This window comes from Corythoichthys intestinalis, chromosome 2 (assembly GCF_030265065.1).
Source record: "Corythoichthys intestinalis isolate RoL2023-P3 chromosome 2, ASM3026506v1, whole genome shotgun sequence".
NCBI classification, from domain to species: Eukaryota; Metazoa; Chordata; class Actinopteri; order Syngnathiformes; family Syngnathidae; genus Corythoichthys; species Corythoichthys intestinalis.
This window is the reverse complement of record NC_080396.1, coordinates 39,126,416-39,144,633: the sequence shown is the minus strand read 5'-3', so window position 1 is coordinate 39,144,633 and position 18,218 is coordinate 39,126,416. Positions and strand designations below refer to the sequence as shown.

General features: G+C 38.0%; 2 protein-coding genes across 5 annotated transcripts in view; both read right to left on the bottom strand.

Moving 5' to 3' along the window:
• Positions 1–56: 56 nt before the first annotated feature.
• Positions 57–2,763, bottom strand: cav4b (caveolin 4b). Its single transcript, XM_057830202.1, has 3 exons — positions 1,680–2,763; positions 925–1,112; positions 57–459 (listed from the first exon to the last, which is right to left on the bottom strand). The coding sequence occupies exons 1-3, from the start codon at positions 1,878–1,880 to the stop codon at positions 276–278; spliced, it is 573 nt and encodes a 190-aa protein (XP_057686185.1). The 5' UTR covers positions 1,881–2,763; the 3' UTR covers positions 57–275.
• A 4,257-nt stretch (positions 2,764–7,020) lies between these two features.
• arhgap4b (Rho GTPase activating protein 4b) overlaps positions 7,021–18,218 on the bottom strand; it is a 47,788-nt gene continuing 36,590 nt past the window's right edge. For 2 of the 4 annotated variants that reach the window (XM_057826659.1, XM_057826667.1), the window contains 6 exons: positions 16,541–16,596; positions 16,186–16,357; positions 13,645–13,749; positions 13,310–13,417; positions 12,895–12,997; positions 7,022–8,983 (listed from right to left, as the gene is read on the bottom strand). In XM_057826659.1, the coding sequence (XP_057682642.1) occupies positions 8,759–8,983; positions 12,895–12,997; positions 13,310–13,417; positions 13,645–13,749; positions 16,186–16,357; positions 16,541–16,596 (769 nt within the window). In that variant the 3' untranslated portion in view covers positions 7,022–8,758. Of the gene's footprint in view, positions 8,984–12,894; positions 12,998–13,309; positions 13,418–13,644; positions 13,750–16,185; positions 16,358–16,540; positions 16,597–18,218 lie in introns of all 4 variants that reach the window. The other 2 variants (XM_057826685.1, XM_057826676.1) reach the window with 2 other exon arrangements.

Sequence of the window (18,218 nt, the reverse complement as noted above, 5' to 3'; positions counted from 1 at the left end):
ACACACAACATTTGAAATATTTGTTTTATTGACAGTTTAAAAAAAAAAAAAAAAGCTAGAAGTTAGAATGTGTTGAAGACTTGACAGCACATTATAAATCGTACACCCAACACTCACTCAGTCACTCTCTTTCACTCAGTCACTCAGTCACTCAGTCACTCACTCAGTCACTCACTCAGTCACTCACTCAGTCACTCACTCAGTCACTCACTCACTCACTCACTCACTCACTCACTCACTCACTCACTCACTCACTCACTCACTCACTCACTCACTCACACAATGTGTTTATCTCTCATTTGGTGCCAATCCCTGCTTGACACTAAAAGGGCCATATGACTACAGCACAGAGCAAAAAACATACAGAAAGGTGCAATGAAGATGTTCACAGCACAAAAGCACAATGTCCGCAGGCAGGGACGGAAGGTGTTACTCATTTGTAGGACTGGAACCACGAACCTTGAGAGAGAGAGAGAGAGAGAGAGAGAGAGAGAGAGAGAGGGGGGGGGTGAAGAATAAATAGAATTTAACATTTAATTTACAGTATGTATCTACTGTATGTACAGCAGCAGCATCCATCCATCCATCCATCCATCCATCAACCTATGTGTTTGAAGTGAATATTTTAAAAATCTGCACATCTGTTTGTTCACAAATAAAAAAATTTCTGATATCGAGATTTTTTTTATATATATATATAAATGTTGACATAACCTGTACAACTCAAATGAAAATAACTACAACACATTTTACATTAAAAAACAACAACACCAAAATCATAAACACCTGTCATTTTAACAGGAGTTTTATAGCCCCTCTATTTATCAATGTATTTATCGGTTCACCTTCCCAGTTTTCCACCTACAGTGTATGGATTGGACAGTGTCTCATAGAATAAATACATGTACTTTTCTATCATCATACCAGAAGTGTAGACATGTGAGAACTGCCAAGAAGGAGCCACAGAGGAAAGCGAAGGGCACAGCCAAAAACAAGGACAGGAAATGATATGTCCATACGCGTGTCTTCTCAAAACCAACAGCACTGAAGAGCCACATTTGGTCAATGTGATGAGGAGGTGCTGGTGCTGAAAGAACATCACTGACCTCCACCTATACAAAAGAAACAAAAAGCAGGTCAATACACTGAATGCATTCATATTTGATCTATCAATAATTTCTACAGTAAATTAAATCATGAGTTACCTTTTTTTAAATTGACATGTTTTGATTGTAATTACAAAATGAATAGAATACATAAAACCGATTTTCTTTCTTTCTTTCTTTCTTTCTTTCTTTCTTTCTTTCTTTCTTTCTTTCTTTCTTTCTTTCTTTCTTTCTTTCTTTTTAATGACTGACAATGAATACCCTTTTTTCCTGTCTTCAGTACAAGCTGTCCAAAGGTTCTTTACATGTACTTGTTTATTATGGGCTGTGGATGATTTGGATCTTAATTAGTTGACATTGGGTGAAAGGCACCCATTTCTGGTTGCAAGGCAATTGGAAGAATATTACATTTTATTATATTAGATTAGAAATGTGTTTTGCTAATTGGTATACCATTGAAAAAAGAATAATGTATTGTTAAAATTTGAATTTTACATCTACTAGAGCCAACACAAAGAATATATAGCATCAAAAGGCTACAAAGATATTGTACAGCGTGTAACCATGTTAAACCTTTAGGTGTTGGTTGATCCCAAGGGGGTCCCTGTTGACATTTGGGGTGGTATCTGGACCTGCGCTGGGTAAGGGATTCTCAGTTTTTGAAGCAAACTCTGGAGGAGGAGGGGGAGTATTTATTTCCTCTCCCTCTGCATCATCTTCACCACTGTCACTGATGGGATACTCCACCATACAGTCGTCACTCACCATCATCATCCTCTCTGCGAGGGACAGTAGCAGGGAGAACACTCAAACACACCGAATTTCAGACATTACCTGATGTCACTGAATTTCCTGCACACGCATGCCCACACATATGGGACACTCCCTCCCTGCAGACATGGGAGAGAGGAAGTGGTGCTACCACCTGTTTTCAAGTCCCTTAAAAAGAAGCCACAGCAAAACCTGTAAATAGCCAAGGCTCATTTTGAAATGACACATCTAATTTGGTCTTTAGAAAAAGGAATGTATCACAATCAAAGTCGTTTGATATGTTTTGCCCTACTTTCAAATATTCATTAAAGTCACATTGATACACAAATAATTTTTGAAGCTCAGGAACAGCTATAATCGCGCGCATGTGCAAATTTGCACCCATATAACATAAATGTAATCAACAGGCTTGTTGAGAAGAGAATGGCTCATATGCAACAGCCACGGCAGAAGATTTTGTATGATGTCCACTATACCTTAATCCTGTATGAGTGATGCAATTGTTAATCCAAAATTCCACAGGACAAGTTTAACCTATGAAAGGAGCCTTTTCATATGGATATTAAAGCACAGTGGCTAATGTGCTATTGTGGTATGATACCCATTTTTCCTCCTCTCCTGGGTGTGCTCTTGGGTGTTTGTGGGCAGAGCTTATTTTAGGGGATGTAAATTTGAGTCGTGAAGATCAAGTTGCAGCACAAGGAGGGTTTGGTGTTGGGCGTGGGGGCGTTCATCTGGGAACAACGAAGGACAAACATTTGCCGCAATAATTTAAAATAAAGCATAAAGAGGTGCTTCTAGAAAACAAGTCTTGCACTAGAGGGTCATTGTGATTTTTTGATCTCTTATTGGTTGTAATAATCTCGACACATTAATACATCTAAGAATCAGGATATCTGAGGAAAATGATAATAGTCCTTCTTTCAAATTTACAGCATATATGTACACTGTTTATACAGTGGGGAGAAGAAATATTTGATACACTGCCAATTTCCCATTGGCAGTGTATCAAATACTTCTTCTCCCCACTGTATATGGGGGAAACACTCGGGTGACTTGAAGTTCCGCTCCGAGACCCCAATTTAGCCAACTTTAAAAATTGTCCCATATGTATGTGTGATACATCATTGGAAAGCTTAAAATCCAAATTTTCTGGGGAAGAAAAATTTTGAACTGGAGGGCATTTAAAAAAATTTTTTTAAACAGCAAAACCCTATCTGGAGGTGAGAGCACGCAAGAGCAGAATTACAGACACCATGACTTTAACGAGATATTATCGCGCACTTACCTTGTTTCGATCCAAAAACTCCGTGTAGCATGTATCACTGAGTGTCAAGACACAGCTGTGAATGGCAACAGCTGGAATTTCTTGGGATTTTAAGTGTGAAACATGGTAATATAACATGGGTCGCGATGCAGAAATCGCAGACATCATGGAGTGGTCGAGATTTTTTCACATATTTACCCTTTTAAACGTATTTTTTTTTTCCATTTTTTTTTTGTTTGGATCGATTATTTATCATCTAACATATCGGAGAAAATGCGACAGTAACAAAAAACATACAATTAAGCGATATTTATGAGGTAGATATCTGTGACTTTTTTACAGACGCCATTTTTTTTTTATTGTGACATAATTTGTTTAAAAATTTAAGATACGTGAGTGAATTTTTTAAAGTTTTTTTTTTTAAAAACAAAATATGAGACATCAATTAATGATTATAAGTTAAAAACGACAGACATTTTGAGTAATAAATATAATTAATTACCTTCGTTTTATGGCTGGGTAGAAACAAAAGCGGTTGCGCGACGTCTGTAAACGGGGGTTTTCAGGTTAAAACGGACAAATTAAAAATATTTCGGGGGCTTAATGCGCCATGAATCTGCTATGGCAGCATATAGACACATTGTTCTATCAAACACAACAGTTGTTTTGGTTTAAAATACAGCAGTTTCTTTTAAAGAGGAGTGCAAGAGCATAAACTGCTTTTTCAGTCTTGTCTGTGTTTTCCACCATGTATATACAGGGTGACCCAAAAAAAAGTTTACACTGCCATAATACACCTTAAATGCCATGTTTATTCAGTTTAGAATTAGAATTTAATCACAAATTATACATTATTGTAAAGAACATGTACAGTACACTCTATTTTTCAATGTGTCCTCCCTTAAGTGTCACAACAGCCTCCAGGCGCCTGCGGAACGCTTGACAGGTCTTCTTTATGTAGGATGCTGTCATCTTTTCCCAAGATCTAACAATGGACCTCTCCAAGGCTGCCACAGAAGTTTGTGGCTTCTTACAGGCACTGTCCTCCACAGTTGCCCATATGCTATAATCCAGGGGATTGAGATCTGGACTCTAGGGTGGCCACATATTACCTTGTCAATCAACTTTTTGGTCCGCACAGATCGGGTTTTCCAGACCCAGGTTTTCGTGAGGCTGTTCCAGTATCTTTCAGCTTCTTTTTAACTTTGTAGACTGCACATCTGGATATTCTCAGATTTGCTGCAATCTCAGTAGGTGTCAGACCGGCACGCAGCAATTCAGGTAAAGCTAAAGTTTTCTTCATTTTCAGCAGAAGCACAGGAATTGTAGAGACGAGAGATTACCAGCTGCATTGAGTGACCTTAATGAATCACTTAAGCATGACAACCTATTTAGATATGTTTCAATGGCTTTTAAACAAGCAGTCAACTGAATGTAAACTTTTTTTGGGGTCACCCCGTATATATATATATATATATATATGTATATATATATATATATATGTATATATATATATATATATATATATATATATATATATATATATATATATATGTATGTATATATATATATATGTATATATATATGTATATATATATGTATATATATATATGTATATATATATATGTATATATATATATATATGTATATATATATATATATATATATATATATATATATATATATATATATGTATATATGTATATATATATATGTATATATATATATATATATATGTATATATATATATATATATGTATATATATATATATATATATATATATATGTATATATGTATATATATATATGTATATATATATATATATATGTATATATATATATATATATGTATATATATATATATATATGTATATATATATATATATATATATATGTATATATATATATATATATATATGTATATATATATATATATATATATATATATATATATATATATATATATATTAGGGCTGTCAAAATTATCGCGTTAACGGGCGTTAATTAATTTTTTAAATTAATCACGTTAAAATATTTGACACAATTAACGCACCCGCTGGAATATTGCCTCAAACATTACAATGAGGCCGTTTATGGACATTAAGAGTGAAGAGAATGCCACCGGCCGCTTGGGGGCAGCACCGTTCCATACTCATGTTATGTCTTCTAAACGTGGGAGAATTAGTAGTAGTGAGACGTTTATGCTGTATTCACAATGCAATGCAAATTGCTATTTGTACTCCACACATATTTCGGTAAGTTTTCTTTCTTTTAGTGGCAATTATGTGTCTCTTGTTTTATTTTGGGTAAGATATGTACAGGTACAGGAACAAGTATTTGATACACTGCCAATGGGTTTTGGCAGTGTATCAAATACTTGTTCTCCCCACGGTATATGTTATACAGTAAAGGCGAGTGGACACAGGCGCACCGTTTATTGGCATAAGCTTCTCCTTCACAACAAACATAAGTATCGTTTAGTGAAAGCACAACAAAAATAATATTCCTATCTCTCTCAAAAAAAAAAAAAAAGTTCTCAAAAAGAAAAGCACGTCAGTCTATAGTAATGAGGCCCTATTCTGACACACAGTTAAACAACAATGCTAAATAAACTGGCATTCATATCAATTTAGCTATGCAAAATACACGTAAAACTTAGTCAGACTTTTGTCACTCTATTTTTATTATTATTTTTATTCTTATTATTATTATTATATTAACTCTACTTTTGATTGAAAATTTTACAAATTTTATTAAAACGAAAACATGAAGAGGGGTTTTAATATAAAATTACTATAACTTGTAACTATAACATTTATCGTTTAAGAACTACAAGTCTTTCTATCCGTGGATCACTTTAACAGAAAGAATGTTAATAATGCCATTTGTGGATTTATTGTTACAATAAACAAATACAGTACTGATGTACAGTATGTTGTATGTATTTATCCGTCGTGTGTCTTATCTTTCCATTCCAACAATAATTTACATAAAAATATGGCATATTTTATTGATGGTTTGAATTGCGATTAATTGCGATTAATTACGATTAATTAATTTTTAAGCTGTAATTAACTCGATTAAAATTTTTAATCGTTTGACAGCCCTAATATATATATATACACACACGTATGTATGTTATTGTTATGTTAATATTGATTCAGAACTACCAAATACAAGACACAGTTGTGTGCTGTTAAAATTAATATTTGTACAGTATTTAAGCTTTCTTATAATTTTGTCGTGATAGTAGTTAAGTCTAGTAACTCCTCGCTGAAAGCTCAGCTACCAAATGAGTTATGTAGGTTCAATAGGAATCGTGTAGGTTAACTTCGCTTGTAGAAAATAAAGTGTTCAAATGTGATTCTATCCAAGGAAAATGTTTATATTTCAATTAAATTTCATGCAAATATCTAGTCATGTTTGTCAAGCATCTTTTCTAAATAGTATCTGATCTGAATTCCAAACCTCATAAATTTGAAGCAGATGTGCTTCACACAATAATGACATAATAATATTGTTTCTTATATGAGTATTGGAAAAAGTTTGCAAGAATAGCTAGCCTTGTTAGTTTTAAATCTACGTAGTTAGTTCAGACATTGTGTTAATGAAAAACTTTTCTTCATGGGCACTGGAACACAGTCTATTGCAGGGGTGACCAAATCCGGTCCTCGAGAGCCCCAATCCAGCTTGTTTTCCATGTCTCCCTTCTTTAACACACCTGAACCAAATGATCAGCTTATCGGCAACCTCTGCAGGAGCCTGATAACGATCCTGATTATTTAATTTAGGTGTGTTGGAGGAGGGTGACATGGAAAACAAGCTGGATAGGCGCTCTCGAGGACCGGACATGGGCACCCCTGGTCTATTGTGTTACAATTATCAAATAGACAAAACATGTTAAAAATCATCACTCCATCTTTTATTGTCAATACTTTCTCCACACATATACTGTTAATTTTACACTTAAAATCTAGTGACATGATCAAACGGTGATATCAGAAAACAAATTGCTTTCATTTTGTAGAACAAGTAAACTATTACATTTATGTTTGTAAACTTAACAGATGAGGGATATGATACATGTCAAATAATCTCTAGTATTTGGGATCAAAGTGGAAAACAGCATACACCGTTTGATCGTATTTTGCAGATGCCTCAGTTATTCTGTTTTTAGTGTGTATGTGTGTGTGAGTGTAGTTTTGTAGGAGTGAGTTTCCCAAACTTTGTTGCCATATTCACAGTTAAAGACAGAAGAAATCACGAGTTCTCTCCTGACATGAGGGCATTTTTGGCTCTTGAAGGAAGTAAAAAGCCACTTAAATCTTTCAAAGGCAAACCTGAGCCGGCCCACCTCAACTCTGCATAGCCCTGAGTTTTGCCTTGTCGGCCGAGTATCACATATGAAAGGGAATGTTTTTTTTTCATCACGAGTTTGTCAAATCACTGCATGCTATTTCATAGTTTGACACAACTGCGCACAGCAATGTCAATGCAAACATCTTTTTCATGTCACATAGCTCTTATGAAGAGTTGAAATTAAAAAATAAAATAAAATTTAAAAAAAAAGTCAAAAATATCACGAGGCACTCTTTGACATAAGCCTCAGATTGGCTGTCCTTTTTCCTCCTCCAAAAATGTTTGTTTTTCCCATCCAAAACCTGCTACGAGAGGACAGTCTTTTGCTAACATTAAGCACGTCAACACATATGTCATATCACTTATAATTGTTGCTGGCACGCCGATGTGTCCTAGTACTGCATCTTCAAAATCATCACTGCAAAAAGAAACATGCTTGCAAAGCCTTTTAAACTGCATCGTCGAAAATAGAGGGGGAAAAAAAACAAAAAAATGTAATTGGTAAATTGTCAAACAAAATATTATTAAATAAATAACAGACCTTTGTGGGGACTGCAGAGTAGCATTGATTTGTGACCAAATTTGAAATTAACCAAATATCGACAAAAGGAGTTCTCGGTCTGAAACCAGCGCTATAGAGGAGTATTAGGGCCATATTTAAAAGGGGGAGAAAAATAGTGCTGCATGACTAAGTTCATAGATTTAAAAGAATAAAGTTGCTGGAGGAAAGAAATAATATTTCAAGCATAAGTTGCATTAAAAAATATTGCGAGAACGAACTATGAATAAAGCATTTATCCAACAAAAGAGTTTAAATTTTAAAATAAATTAGGTTTTCTATATTTGTAATATTACTAGTTAAGCTCAGTATCGCAATAATTGCGAGTAAACAGTACTCATGCCGTGTTCATTTTCCCCCTTAACATTTGAAGCTTGTTGCTGTAATAGTATTTTTTTTTAAGTCTGGACCTAATACTCTTCATTTTAGACAGAACACATCCCTTGCTGATTCTCCAAAACAGAAGCCCAAAAGCACATCTTTTGGGGGGGAAAAATGGACACCAAAACGATTTGAAAAAACACACAAGACTGACTGCAATACAGCACCATGTGGCACTATGAGATGGCACAGACGTAAATATATACATACGGATATCCTAAAAATAAATCAAGATTTTTCCAAGAATGCATGGCAGCTTACAAATCCTCAAGCTTTAAATCTAAACTTTCAGTCCTCTACCATGTTTAAGGTATGTTAGTCCACTGGCCGGAAAAGGGCCCGTCCTCGAATTCCAAAGCCCACTTTTTTGGCAGCAGGGGCAACTTGAGGGAGGGTAGAGGAAGAGGGGGTGGTGGAGGCGGAAGAGGAAGAAGAAGGAGGCACAGGGGGTGCTGCAGCCACAAGGGTTGGTGGTTGCATGGGCGGCTGTCGAGAAAGGAGTTCCTTGAACACGGAGTTCATCTGGCGACTGATAATCTCCTGAATGGCAGAGGAGCAGAGCCCAAATGGGATGTAGACAGCATTACATTTTAAAATTACAAACACTTTTGTTCTATTTGACTAAATACAGCCAAAAGGAAAACACCTGCGCTGACAGATAAATTACAGCACTGTGTATTATATGAGGAAAATTCTTAGGGTGTTAAATTGATCGCAACTAGAGCTGGAATTTGTCTTAGAAGGCATTTGCTCCTCATCCAAACAGACTTCATCAGTTTAAGGACTGGCTAGATATTGGAAAACATGAGCCTGGAGGTTGCTGCGTTAGTATTAATTCTCACTAGTCATTTGGTCTCATTAGACACACCTAACAAAGAATGATGTCACTCTATTGGGATGCAAAGCAGAGACATTCCCATGATGGTATATAAAAAAATTACACATTGAAAATGTGTTTTTTTCCTGTCTCATAATGGTTTTTAAACAGTGTCTGACTAAACCAGTACTTCTCAAATAGTGGGGCGGGCCCCCCCAGGGGGGCGCAGAGCGATGCTGGGGGTGGCGCGTATGACCCGCGGGAACATACTTTTGTGCCGTACTAGAATAAAGTGTAATTGCACATCCACTCAGTTGGTGGAAGTGCCACTCTCATTTTCGGCGTGTGCGCAGCATTTTTGAGCCAAATAAGAGCACACAGCAAAGGGCACCGGAGATATGAAAAGCTAAGACAAGGAAATATGACGAAGCGTATGGAACATTTGGCTTTGACTTTTAGTACAGCGGGAGACGAGGAAAGACCAGTCTGTTTACTTTGTCTAAAAATGTTCGCAGCGGACAGCAGGAATTTTTTTTTTTCAGCGAAAACGTGCCAAATATTGCCAACAATCCGTGTTACCTAAATAAACCAGCAAGCACTGTCAGCATCATATAAGGTGGCATACCTAGTTGCTCAGTGCAAAATAACCCCACACCTTAGCAAAGGAGCTGATACTGCCTGCAGCAAAAATAAAAACTGTCCCTCCGTCCAATGACACTGTTGTTTTTGTTCTATTAATTTTTGTTTTTTTGGTCTAATTGTTTGGCATATTATCCTGATGAGTTAATGTTGCTAATCAATTTGAATGTATTATTATTCATTGATTTTAATCATTTTTAATTTTCAGTATCAAACGGTCAAACTATCTAACTTGACTGTATTTTTACAGTATGGATTTTTATGTTTTTTTTTACCCTTTATTGAAAGTTGATCTATATTACTTTTTTCTTTTAATATTAAAAAGAACACAATGTTATTTAGAGGTGTATTTATAAAAATAAGAATTTTATATACAAATGATACTACAGTATATTTATAGTGTCGGCAGAGAGTTGGGGCGGGGGCGGAACGTTTACATCTTGCCGTGGGGGGCATAACAGAAAATAAATGAGAAGCACTGGGCTGAACCAAATACAAAATACTTTATATATATTTTGTATATTTCTTCAGAAATGTGGAATCGGTAAAGTATTGGCATTGGCTGATACCACACAGCCGAGTAGCAAAATCAGTATCAGGAGCCAAAAAAATGGTATCAGCGCAACACTGCATAAAACAAAAAAAATCATTCTAGATTCGCATCGTGGGGATGCAGGAGCTCAGAATATGTTGCTTCACCATATCAAAGCTACAGTACAAGTTACATAACTCAAGTTTTCTGTTGATTTTTGGAAAGAATTTTAGTTGAGAAGCTGTAGACCCTTCAACTCAAGCCTAGTAAATGAATAGTTTCCCCCCAAAATCCCAAAGACAATGTCAGTGGGGGACAACCATGTAGAAAAATTGGGTGTAAAAGTAAATTGTATAAGTGAGGTGCGGGGATTGTAATTCCATCCATTATCAACTGCTTAATCCGGGGTTGGGTCGTGGTGGCAGTAGCTTTAGTAGGGAAGCCTAGATGTCCCTCTCCCCGTCTACTTCAACCAACTCCTCTGGCGGGATCCCAAGGCGTTAACAGGCCAGCCGAGAGACATAGTCTCTCCAGCGGATCGTACCCGGGGTCTCCCGCTGGTGGGACATGCCCGTAACAGCTCTCCAGGGAAGGCGTCCAGAAGGCATCCAAACCTGATGCGCGAGCTACCTCAGCTGGCTCTTCTCAACGTGGAGGAGTAGCGGCTCGACCCTGAGTCATTCCCAGCTAGGGTTGGACTCAACCAAGTTGCCCTTTGTCACAGATGCTGTTCTTAACCTTTATGGAGAGAATTTCTCGGTGCAGCCGAAGCACAGAGGGGGTCCGGTTTGGTGGTCTCAGTATCTTTCTGCAGATGATGTAGTGCTGCTGGCTTCATCAAGCTGTGATCTCCAACTCTCACTGGAGCGGTTCGCAGCTGTGTGTGAAGCGAGTTGGGATGAAGATCAGCGCCTCCAAATCCGCGACCATGGTCCTCATTCGGAAAAGGGTGGCGAAAAGGGTGAGACCCTGCCCCATGTGGAGGAGTTTAAGTATCTTAGGGTCTTGTACACGAGTGAGGGCAGGAGGGAGCGGGAGTTTGACAGGTGGATTGGTGCAGCGTCTGCATTGATGGGGACTCTGCACCGGTCCGTTGTGGTGAAGAAGGAGCTTAGCCAAAAAGGGGAAGCTCTCCTTTACCAGTTGTTCTATGTTCCTACCCTTACCTATGGTCACGAGCTCTGTGACCGAAAGAACAAGATCGCAGACACAAATGGCCAAAATGAGTTTCTTCTGCAGGGTGTCTGGGAATTGTAATTGTTGAGGTAAATTTGATGCAAAAGTAACTTGTTAGTTGTAAAGGAGAAATGTTTTATTAGTCGCTAGAGTAACTTGTAGTTGTACGAAAGAGGATTTAAAGTTGTACAAAAATGTTTAGTTGAAGCAAAAATAACTTATTCGTAGAAAATTGAATACATATTTGTTGAAAATTGAATACAGATTTGGAGAAAATACACTGTACCTTGTGATAGTAGAATTTGCCCGCTAAATCTCAAAGGTACTGTGTATTCATTCTACAAAGATAAGTCACTGTTGCGTTTAACGTTGCATTTTAAGGGGTGCAAAAGTCATTTGTACTTGTAGGGTTAGGAAGGTGTGCTGGGTGACACAGAGCGCCATTTTGAGGTATCAGAAGAACTACTCAAACCTTGACTCAAGTTATGAGTTCTGACTGTCCCTGAAGGCAACACCTAATAGAATACAGTGATCCCTTGCTACTTTGCGCCCTCAGTCCATCGCAGATTTTTTCTCAATTTAAATAAATAGGGATGAACTGTCCCGATCCGATCATGTAGTCTCCTTCTTCCTCCTACTGCTTTTCTTGGTCTGGCAGTGCACTGGAGTTGCTTATTAAAGTTAACGATGATTGACAGACGTTAATGTTTGATCTTGCCAGAGATGCTTGGAAGCCGAAAGTTCAAAGTGCCGCATGCGTCAATCATCATTTAGCTTGTTAAACAGTTGCCGTGGCAACTCATTATGTGTAAGTGTGCAGCTTGATTTGAGTGGACTTACTCAATGAAGCATTTAATAAAGACAAGCATTTTTCTACTTTATTCGTGTTTAAAAATAATTCGGTGGGACGGTAAAATGTTTTAAACTTATCATAATTATTACATTTGAAGTGCTTAAAAAACATTTATTTAACCATTTATATGTTTTTTTTTTTTATTATTATACTTTGGGGAAAAAGGTGAAAAACATGTCCTATATGTATCTCTTTCCAATGCTAAATCTGAATAATAAATTGAACACATACACAAAAAAAAAAAAAAATGTGGGGGCACTACTTCACGTTTTTTCATTTATCATGGCAGGTTCTGGTCCCCATTAACCATGAAAAATGAGTGATCACTGGACGCCAAATAAGTGAACACAAATTAGGTTTTATTTTCATATTTAAAAACTGTTCAATTTGACTACGAAGGGGGGGCATTTGGGCTAATAAGTTGAACTACCAACCTTGTCAACCGTTGTTCTGTCTCCCTGAACAAATGCAGGTCTGTCAGCAGGTTTGAACCCTGCCTGTCTCACAGTGTCCAGCGTGTGTCTTCGCTCCTGAGACCTGAGACATAAATGCAGTGTCCTTCTTCAAAATTGGGAATTATCACAATTTTAATATCAGAACACCGCTGCTTGACATGCTGTATTTTACTGCAGCTTGACTACTTGATGACTCAAGTGATACATGGTTTATTTGTCAATAGATTTAACTAACCGGCTGCCTATCAATGATCACTACCACTCCTCCCATTCAAAATGGATTGGACATCTATTGCCATCAATGGTACTGAATCATTTACTGCCAGTTATCCTAGTTAAAATGAATTTGACATAAATGGCAGCAAATGAGTTAATAGGTTTGTCTTTGTCTTACACCGGCAAGTGGCGTGCCGCTGGGGAGGTTGGTGCTTTTCGACCAGGGCTTCCATCACTTCCTCGTTGTCGCCCAGGCAACGAAGCACCATCACTGTTCACCCGCATTCTATCATAAAGAACAGAAAGGAAGTTAAAAACGCCTTGACTGGTGCAATTTTGTGAGATACTAAACATTTGTCACTAGTGTACTTCATTTACACATACAGTACAGTACATCGACGTGTACATCTTTACATAACATATTGTCATTTGGGTTAAGATAAGTGGTAATTATTTAATTTTAAATTATTTTTTTTCTCAAGCATTGGAGGATGAGCATGCGTATGTTTATACCGAACAGTGTTTTCTGTATGAGGATCATCTGCTGTCAGATTTCCAGTGCTGCCACCTCCTCCTCCTCCTCCTCCTCCTCCTTCATCCCGTTTCCCTCTATCTGACCTGGAGGAAAAAAACATGTTGCTTTTGTGATAATAAATATTATTAATATCAAGTAGAAGTATGATATGAAGTTTAACTGCTTAAAAAACTGTGATTATAACTAATATAAAATTATATTTTACCTCAGTGTCAACTAGGAGTGGGAACCTCTTGGTACCTCACGATACGATATAATTTGCAATACAAAGCTCACGATAACGATGATCTGACAATATGGCGATACAACGATTATCGATACATTGGTCAGAAAATCATTCTAGGATATTCTACAGACAACTAATAAACAGAATAACAAACTTCTGCTGTAAATTGGAATAAGTTTATCACTCGTAGACATCCAATCCATTTGAACTGGGAGGGTGGCAGCGAATGAACGTTCATTCATTCGCTGCCATCCCTCCCACTTCAAATGGAGTGAACGTCTATGGCTGTCAGTGGCAGCCAATGCCAGGCAATGAGGTAATTTTGGGCCATATAAGGTCATTTACCTGTTGATTTTCAGTTACTCCCTGTTGATTTTGGGGTATTTTATGGGTCACTTCTTGTTTATTTTGAGCTACAGAACAGGAAGTGACCTGGGAATCACCCAAATGAATAGGCAGTGACTCAAACTCAACAGGAAATGGCCTAAAATGAACAGTAAGTGACCTGGACATGTCCTGAAAATAAGACAGAATGACTGTGAATGCTCTGGTTTCGAATGAACAAACGTTCCCAGTCTAAATGGATTGGGCGTCCAGCACCGTCAATGTAGCCTTAAGGCTGAGTGATGCTCCTGCGTTGTGTTGACGGCGAAGCGACTACGCCGTCAATGAGCATTCGATAGTTCTGCGGCCTTGCTCTGTAATTTACTGCCAAGCCACTAGAGGGTTGTGGCGTTGTGTTTGTACGGTTTTGGGGGACGCTTGTCGACTTCCTGTAGTTTTCTTCTGGTTACACAATGCCAAAGGAGAAAAAAAAATAATGCAAGATGGAACGCTTGAATGTGGACCTTCACGAATTGTTTGCCATTTGGCAATCTTTATAATGTCTTGACGAGACATTGTAAAGGTTGTTGTACTTGCGGACCTCTTTGATGATACTCTCGTCGGCTTGGTCCATTTTTTTCATGTAGCACAACAATGTTTGAAAATGGCGGTGATTTCGCGCTGAACCGGAAACAACAGTCTGAGCGGACCAATCAAAGTCCACTTGCGTCACGTCTCCACGCATTAGTGCGACGCGAAATCAGAAAATTGAGGAGATGCAAGTCAGGCTACGGCGAAGGGTCGTAAATCTGAAAAAAATGAATACTAAATGCCGAAAATATGTTTTAAGATAGTGCTGAAAACATGCACAGGCCGAGAACAATTGAGTGCAGAATCTCTGTTATAGCAACTCTTTTTTTTGTCTTCTCAGCTGTCAGGATTTTCGGGATGGGTCTAAAAGGTGGTCAAGTGACGTCACCCTGAACTCTACTTTCTGGTCCACCTCTACCAATATGTAAGAACACAGCACGCCGTCAGTGGCTTTCCGTCTGGCACAGTTGCACCTTCGTCATTTACTTCGCCATCAAGCTACATAATCTTTCACTTGTACATATATGTGTTAATTGGGCTTTGTCTAAGTGAGACAAATGGAACCAACGGCACAGCCCCATGGGCAGCAGCATCCTGTGCAGCAGTGGCCGACATTGGATGCATTGTGGTTAGCTCCAGTTCTGTTAAGGGTCCGCTGAATTTCTAGCATTACTTCCGGGGATAGCAAGAGCACACATGTCCTCTACTGGCTAACTCAGAGCCTACAAGCAACAATAAGTATGCAGTCAATTAATCTAATTATTCATTCATTCATTCATTCATTCATTCATTCATTTTCCATGCCACTTTTCCTCACGAGGATCGCGAAGGTGCTGGAGCCTATCCTAGCTAACTACGGGCAGTAGGCAGGGGACACCCTGAACTGGTTGCCAGCCAATCGCAGGGCACAAGGAGACATACAACCATTCACGCACACAATCATACCTACGGACAATTTAGAGTGTTCAATCAGCCTACCATGCATGTTTTTGGGATGTGGGAGGAAACCGGAGTTCCCGTAGGAAACCCACGCAGGCACGGGGAGACCATGCAAACTCCACACAGGAAGGCCGAAGCCCGGGATTGAACCCTTGATCTCAGAACTGTGAGGCGGACGTGCTAACCACTCAGCCACCGTGCCGCCTAATCTAATTAATCATCCCTAAAAGAGAAAAAAAACAAAACAAAAATCCGGCTCCGAGGATAGGCAGTATGCGTATACATTCCTAAAACATGTCTATCGATTTAATTCTGATCCATCCACGAATAACAGGGTAACAATTTTAATTAGTTTCCTCCCCAAGAAAAGAAGAGCAACAAGAACAAAGCAAGATAGATTTTGAGAGCTCTGTCAAGGTCGGTAATAAAAGGCACTCACCCTTCTAAGACACTGATATACTTGTGTGGGATGAGACCTTTGACCCCTCCAGCTTCACCCCTCCACCAATCAGAGGAGGCCTTGCTGTGAAGAATAAGAAGCTCTCCCTGCTTGAATGACAGCTCAGCTGGAGATCTTGCAGCGTAGTCGAACATTGCCACAGCTTCCCACTCTATGCATACATTAAAACACACGAAGAACAATTATGATTCACAATTCTATTGTGAAATATAATTCCCAAAAGGAGAAGCGGGAGGATACATTTATTCCTATAACTGTAAATGGAGGTAAAAATGGTAAACTGGAGACGAGGTTATGTGATTCTTCAGTGTGTGCGTGTGTGTATTCTCCTCACCGTCCTCACTGGGTAGATGTTCAGGCTCTCCATCTCCCTCCTCTGTGATTGGTTCACTGCAGACAAACCAAAAGTTTAGTTTGTGGTGTTTCCTTTCCTGACTAAAGTATCTACTTGACTATATTTGTGCAATACCTCACTCCTTAAAAGTAATTATAAATTATATACAGCTGTTGATTGGTTGAAAAAGAATTGTCAGCGTTCTTCAATTTGAAAATGCGAATGGCATAAACCAACAGTGACTTTAAAAAAATATGTATAGTGTGTGTTGTTTATTGAAATAATTCAGCAAACTTCAGTATGTGTGAAAATATGCATAGTGTGTGTTGTTTATTGAAATAATTCAGCAAACTTCAGTATGTGTGAATGTTTTTTATTTTCTTTAATTCATTAGAATATTATCTGTTGTGTCATTATTATGTCCATTCGCGGCGTTTAAGGGTTTAGTGTCAAAAAAGTGTCATTGCATCTAATTGACTTTCCTATATATGATTTTAAAATTAAGTGTTTTCAGGTAAAATATTGCCTATAAAAGTTGTAAAGCAATAAAACCAACAACAAAAATGAATGAAATTAACAAAAAAAGATATTTTTATAATGGGTCAAAATTATTTTTTGAACAGATCATGTGACTAACACCGTAGATGGTTATTTGCTTTGCTTAGCCAAAACCAACCAAGGGCCGAAGAGGCAAGATGGACAAATTCAAATTTTTCAAACTTAAGCTTTCAAAAGTGACAACAAGTACTGAGCAAGAACCAAGGATTTAAAATGTAGACCATGAAACACCAGAGAGCACCACCAAAATGGTGAGCAGAGTTTCAATTTGCCCCACTAAAGACGCTAATTGTACAACGGAGCTACAATCGGTGTTTTGCCAGTGTAGTTACCCCCGTCAGAAATTGTATCCCCTGGATGCAGGCGCGCGCGCGCACACACACACACATGCACACACACAGAAAAGAACCACAGTTATACATTGATGTTTATTAAACTGGAGAAACTCCATACAGGACTTGAATTACACTAATAACAGTTATAGGTCATCCTACGAGTAAAACAGTAAAACATTCCCTTTTTTTACATTCAGTACGTATGTTACGTTATACGACAGAAAGAAAAAAGTTTTAGTTAACTTTGTAGATAACTACATCACCAAAACACGGAAATCAAGCAAGCCCAGGGGATGCAATTTTTGACGGGGGTAACTACATTGGCACGACACCGGCGGGCGTACCATATTCAATGGATGATGATCTTGGCGAAAAGTATAGCTGTCCTAAGCAGCCTGATTTTAAATTGCCCTCAAGAATGAAACACAACAAAAAATCTAATTTTCAACTTAGTATTATAAATATTCTTTTAAGTTAATTTGACTGCTGACACTGCGTTTCGGGGTCATCAACATGCTGTGTCCCCCCTGCCCCAAAAGTCAAACTCCGCCTATGATTATGTCCTAACATAACTCAATCGCAATCCTGCCCAAACATTTTATCCACCCAAACCTAGCGTGGTGAATTAATGATTAGGGATGGGAATTGGTAGGATTTTTACGATTCCGATTACATTATCGATATTGCTTAACGATTCGATTGTTTAGCGATTCTCTTATCGATTCTAATTTGGGGAAAAAGAAGAACAAACGTTTTGATTGGCATCGAGTTTGTTTAATCAGAAG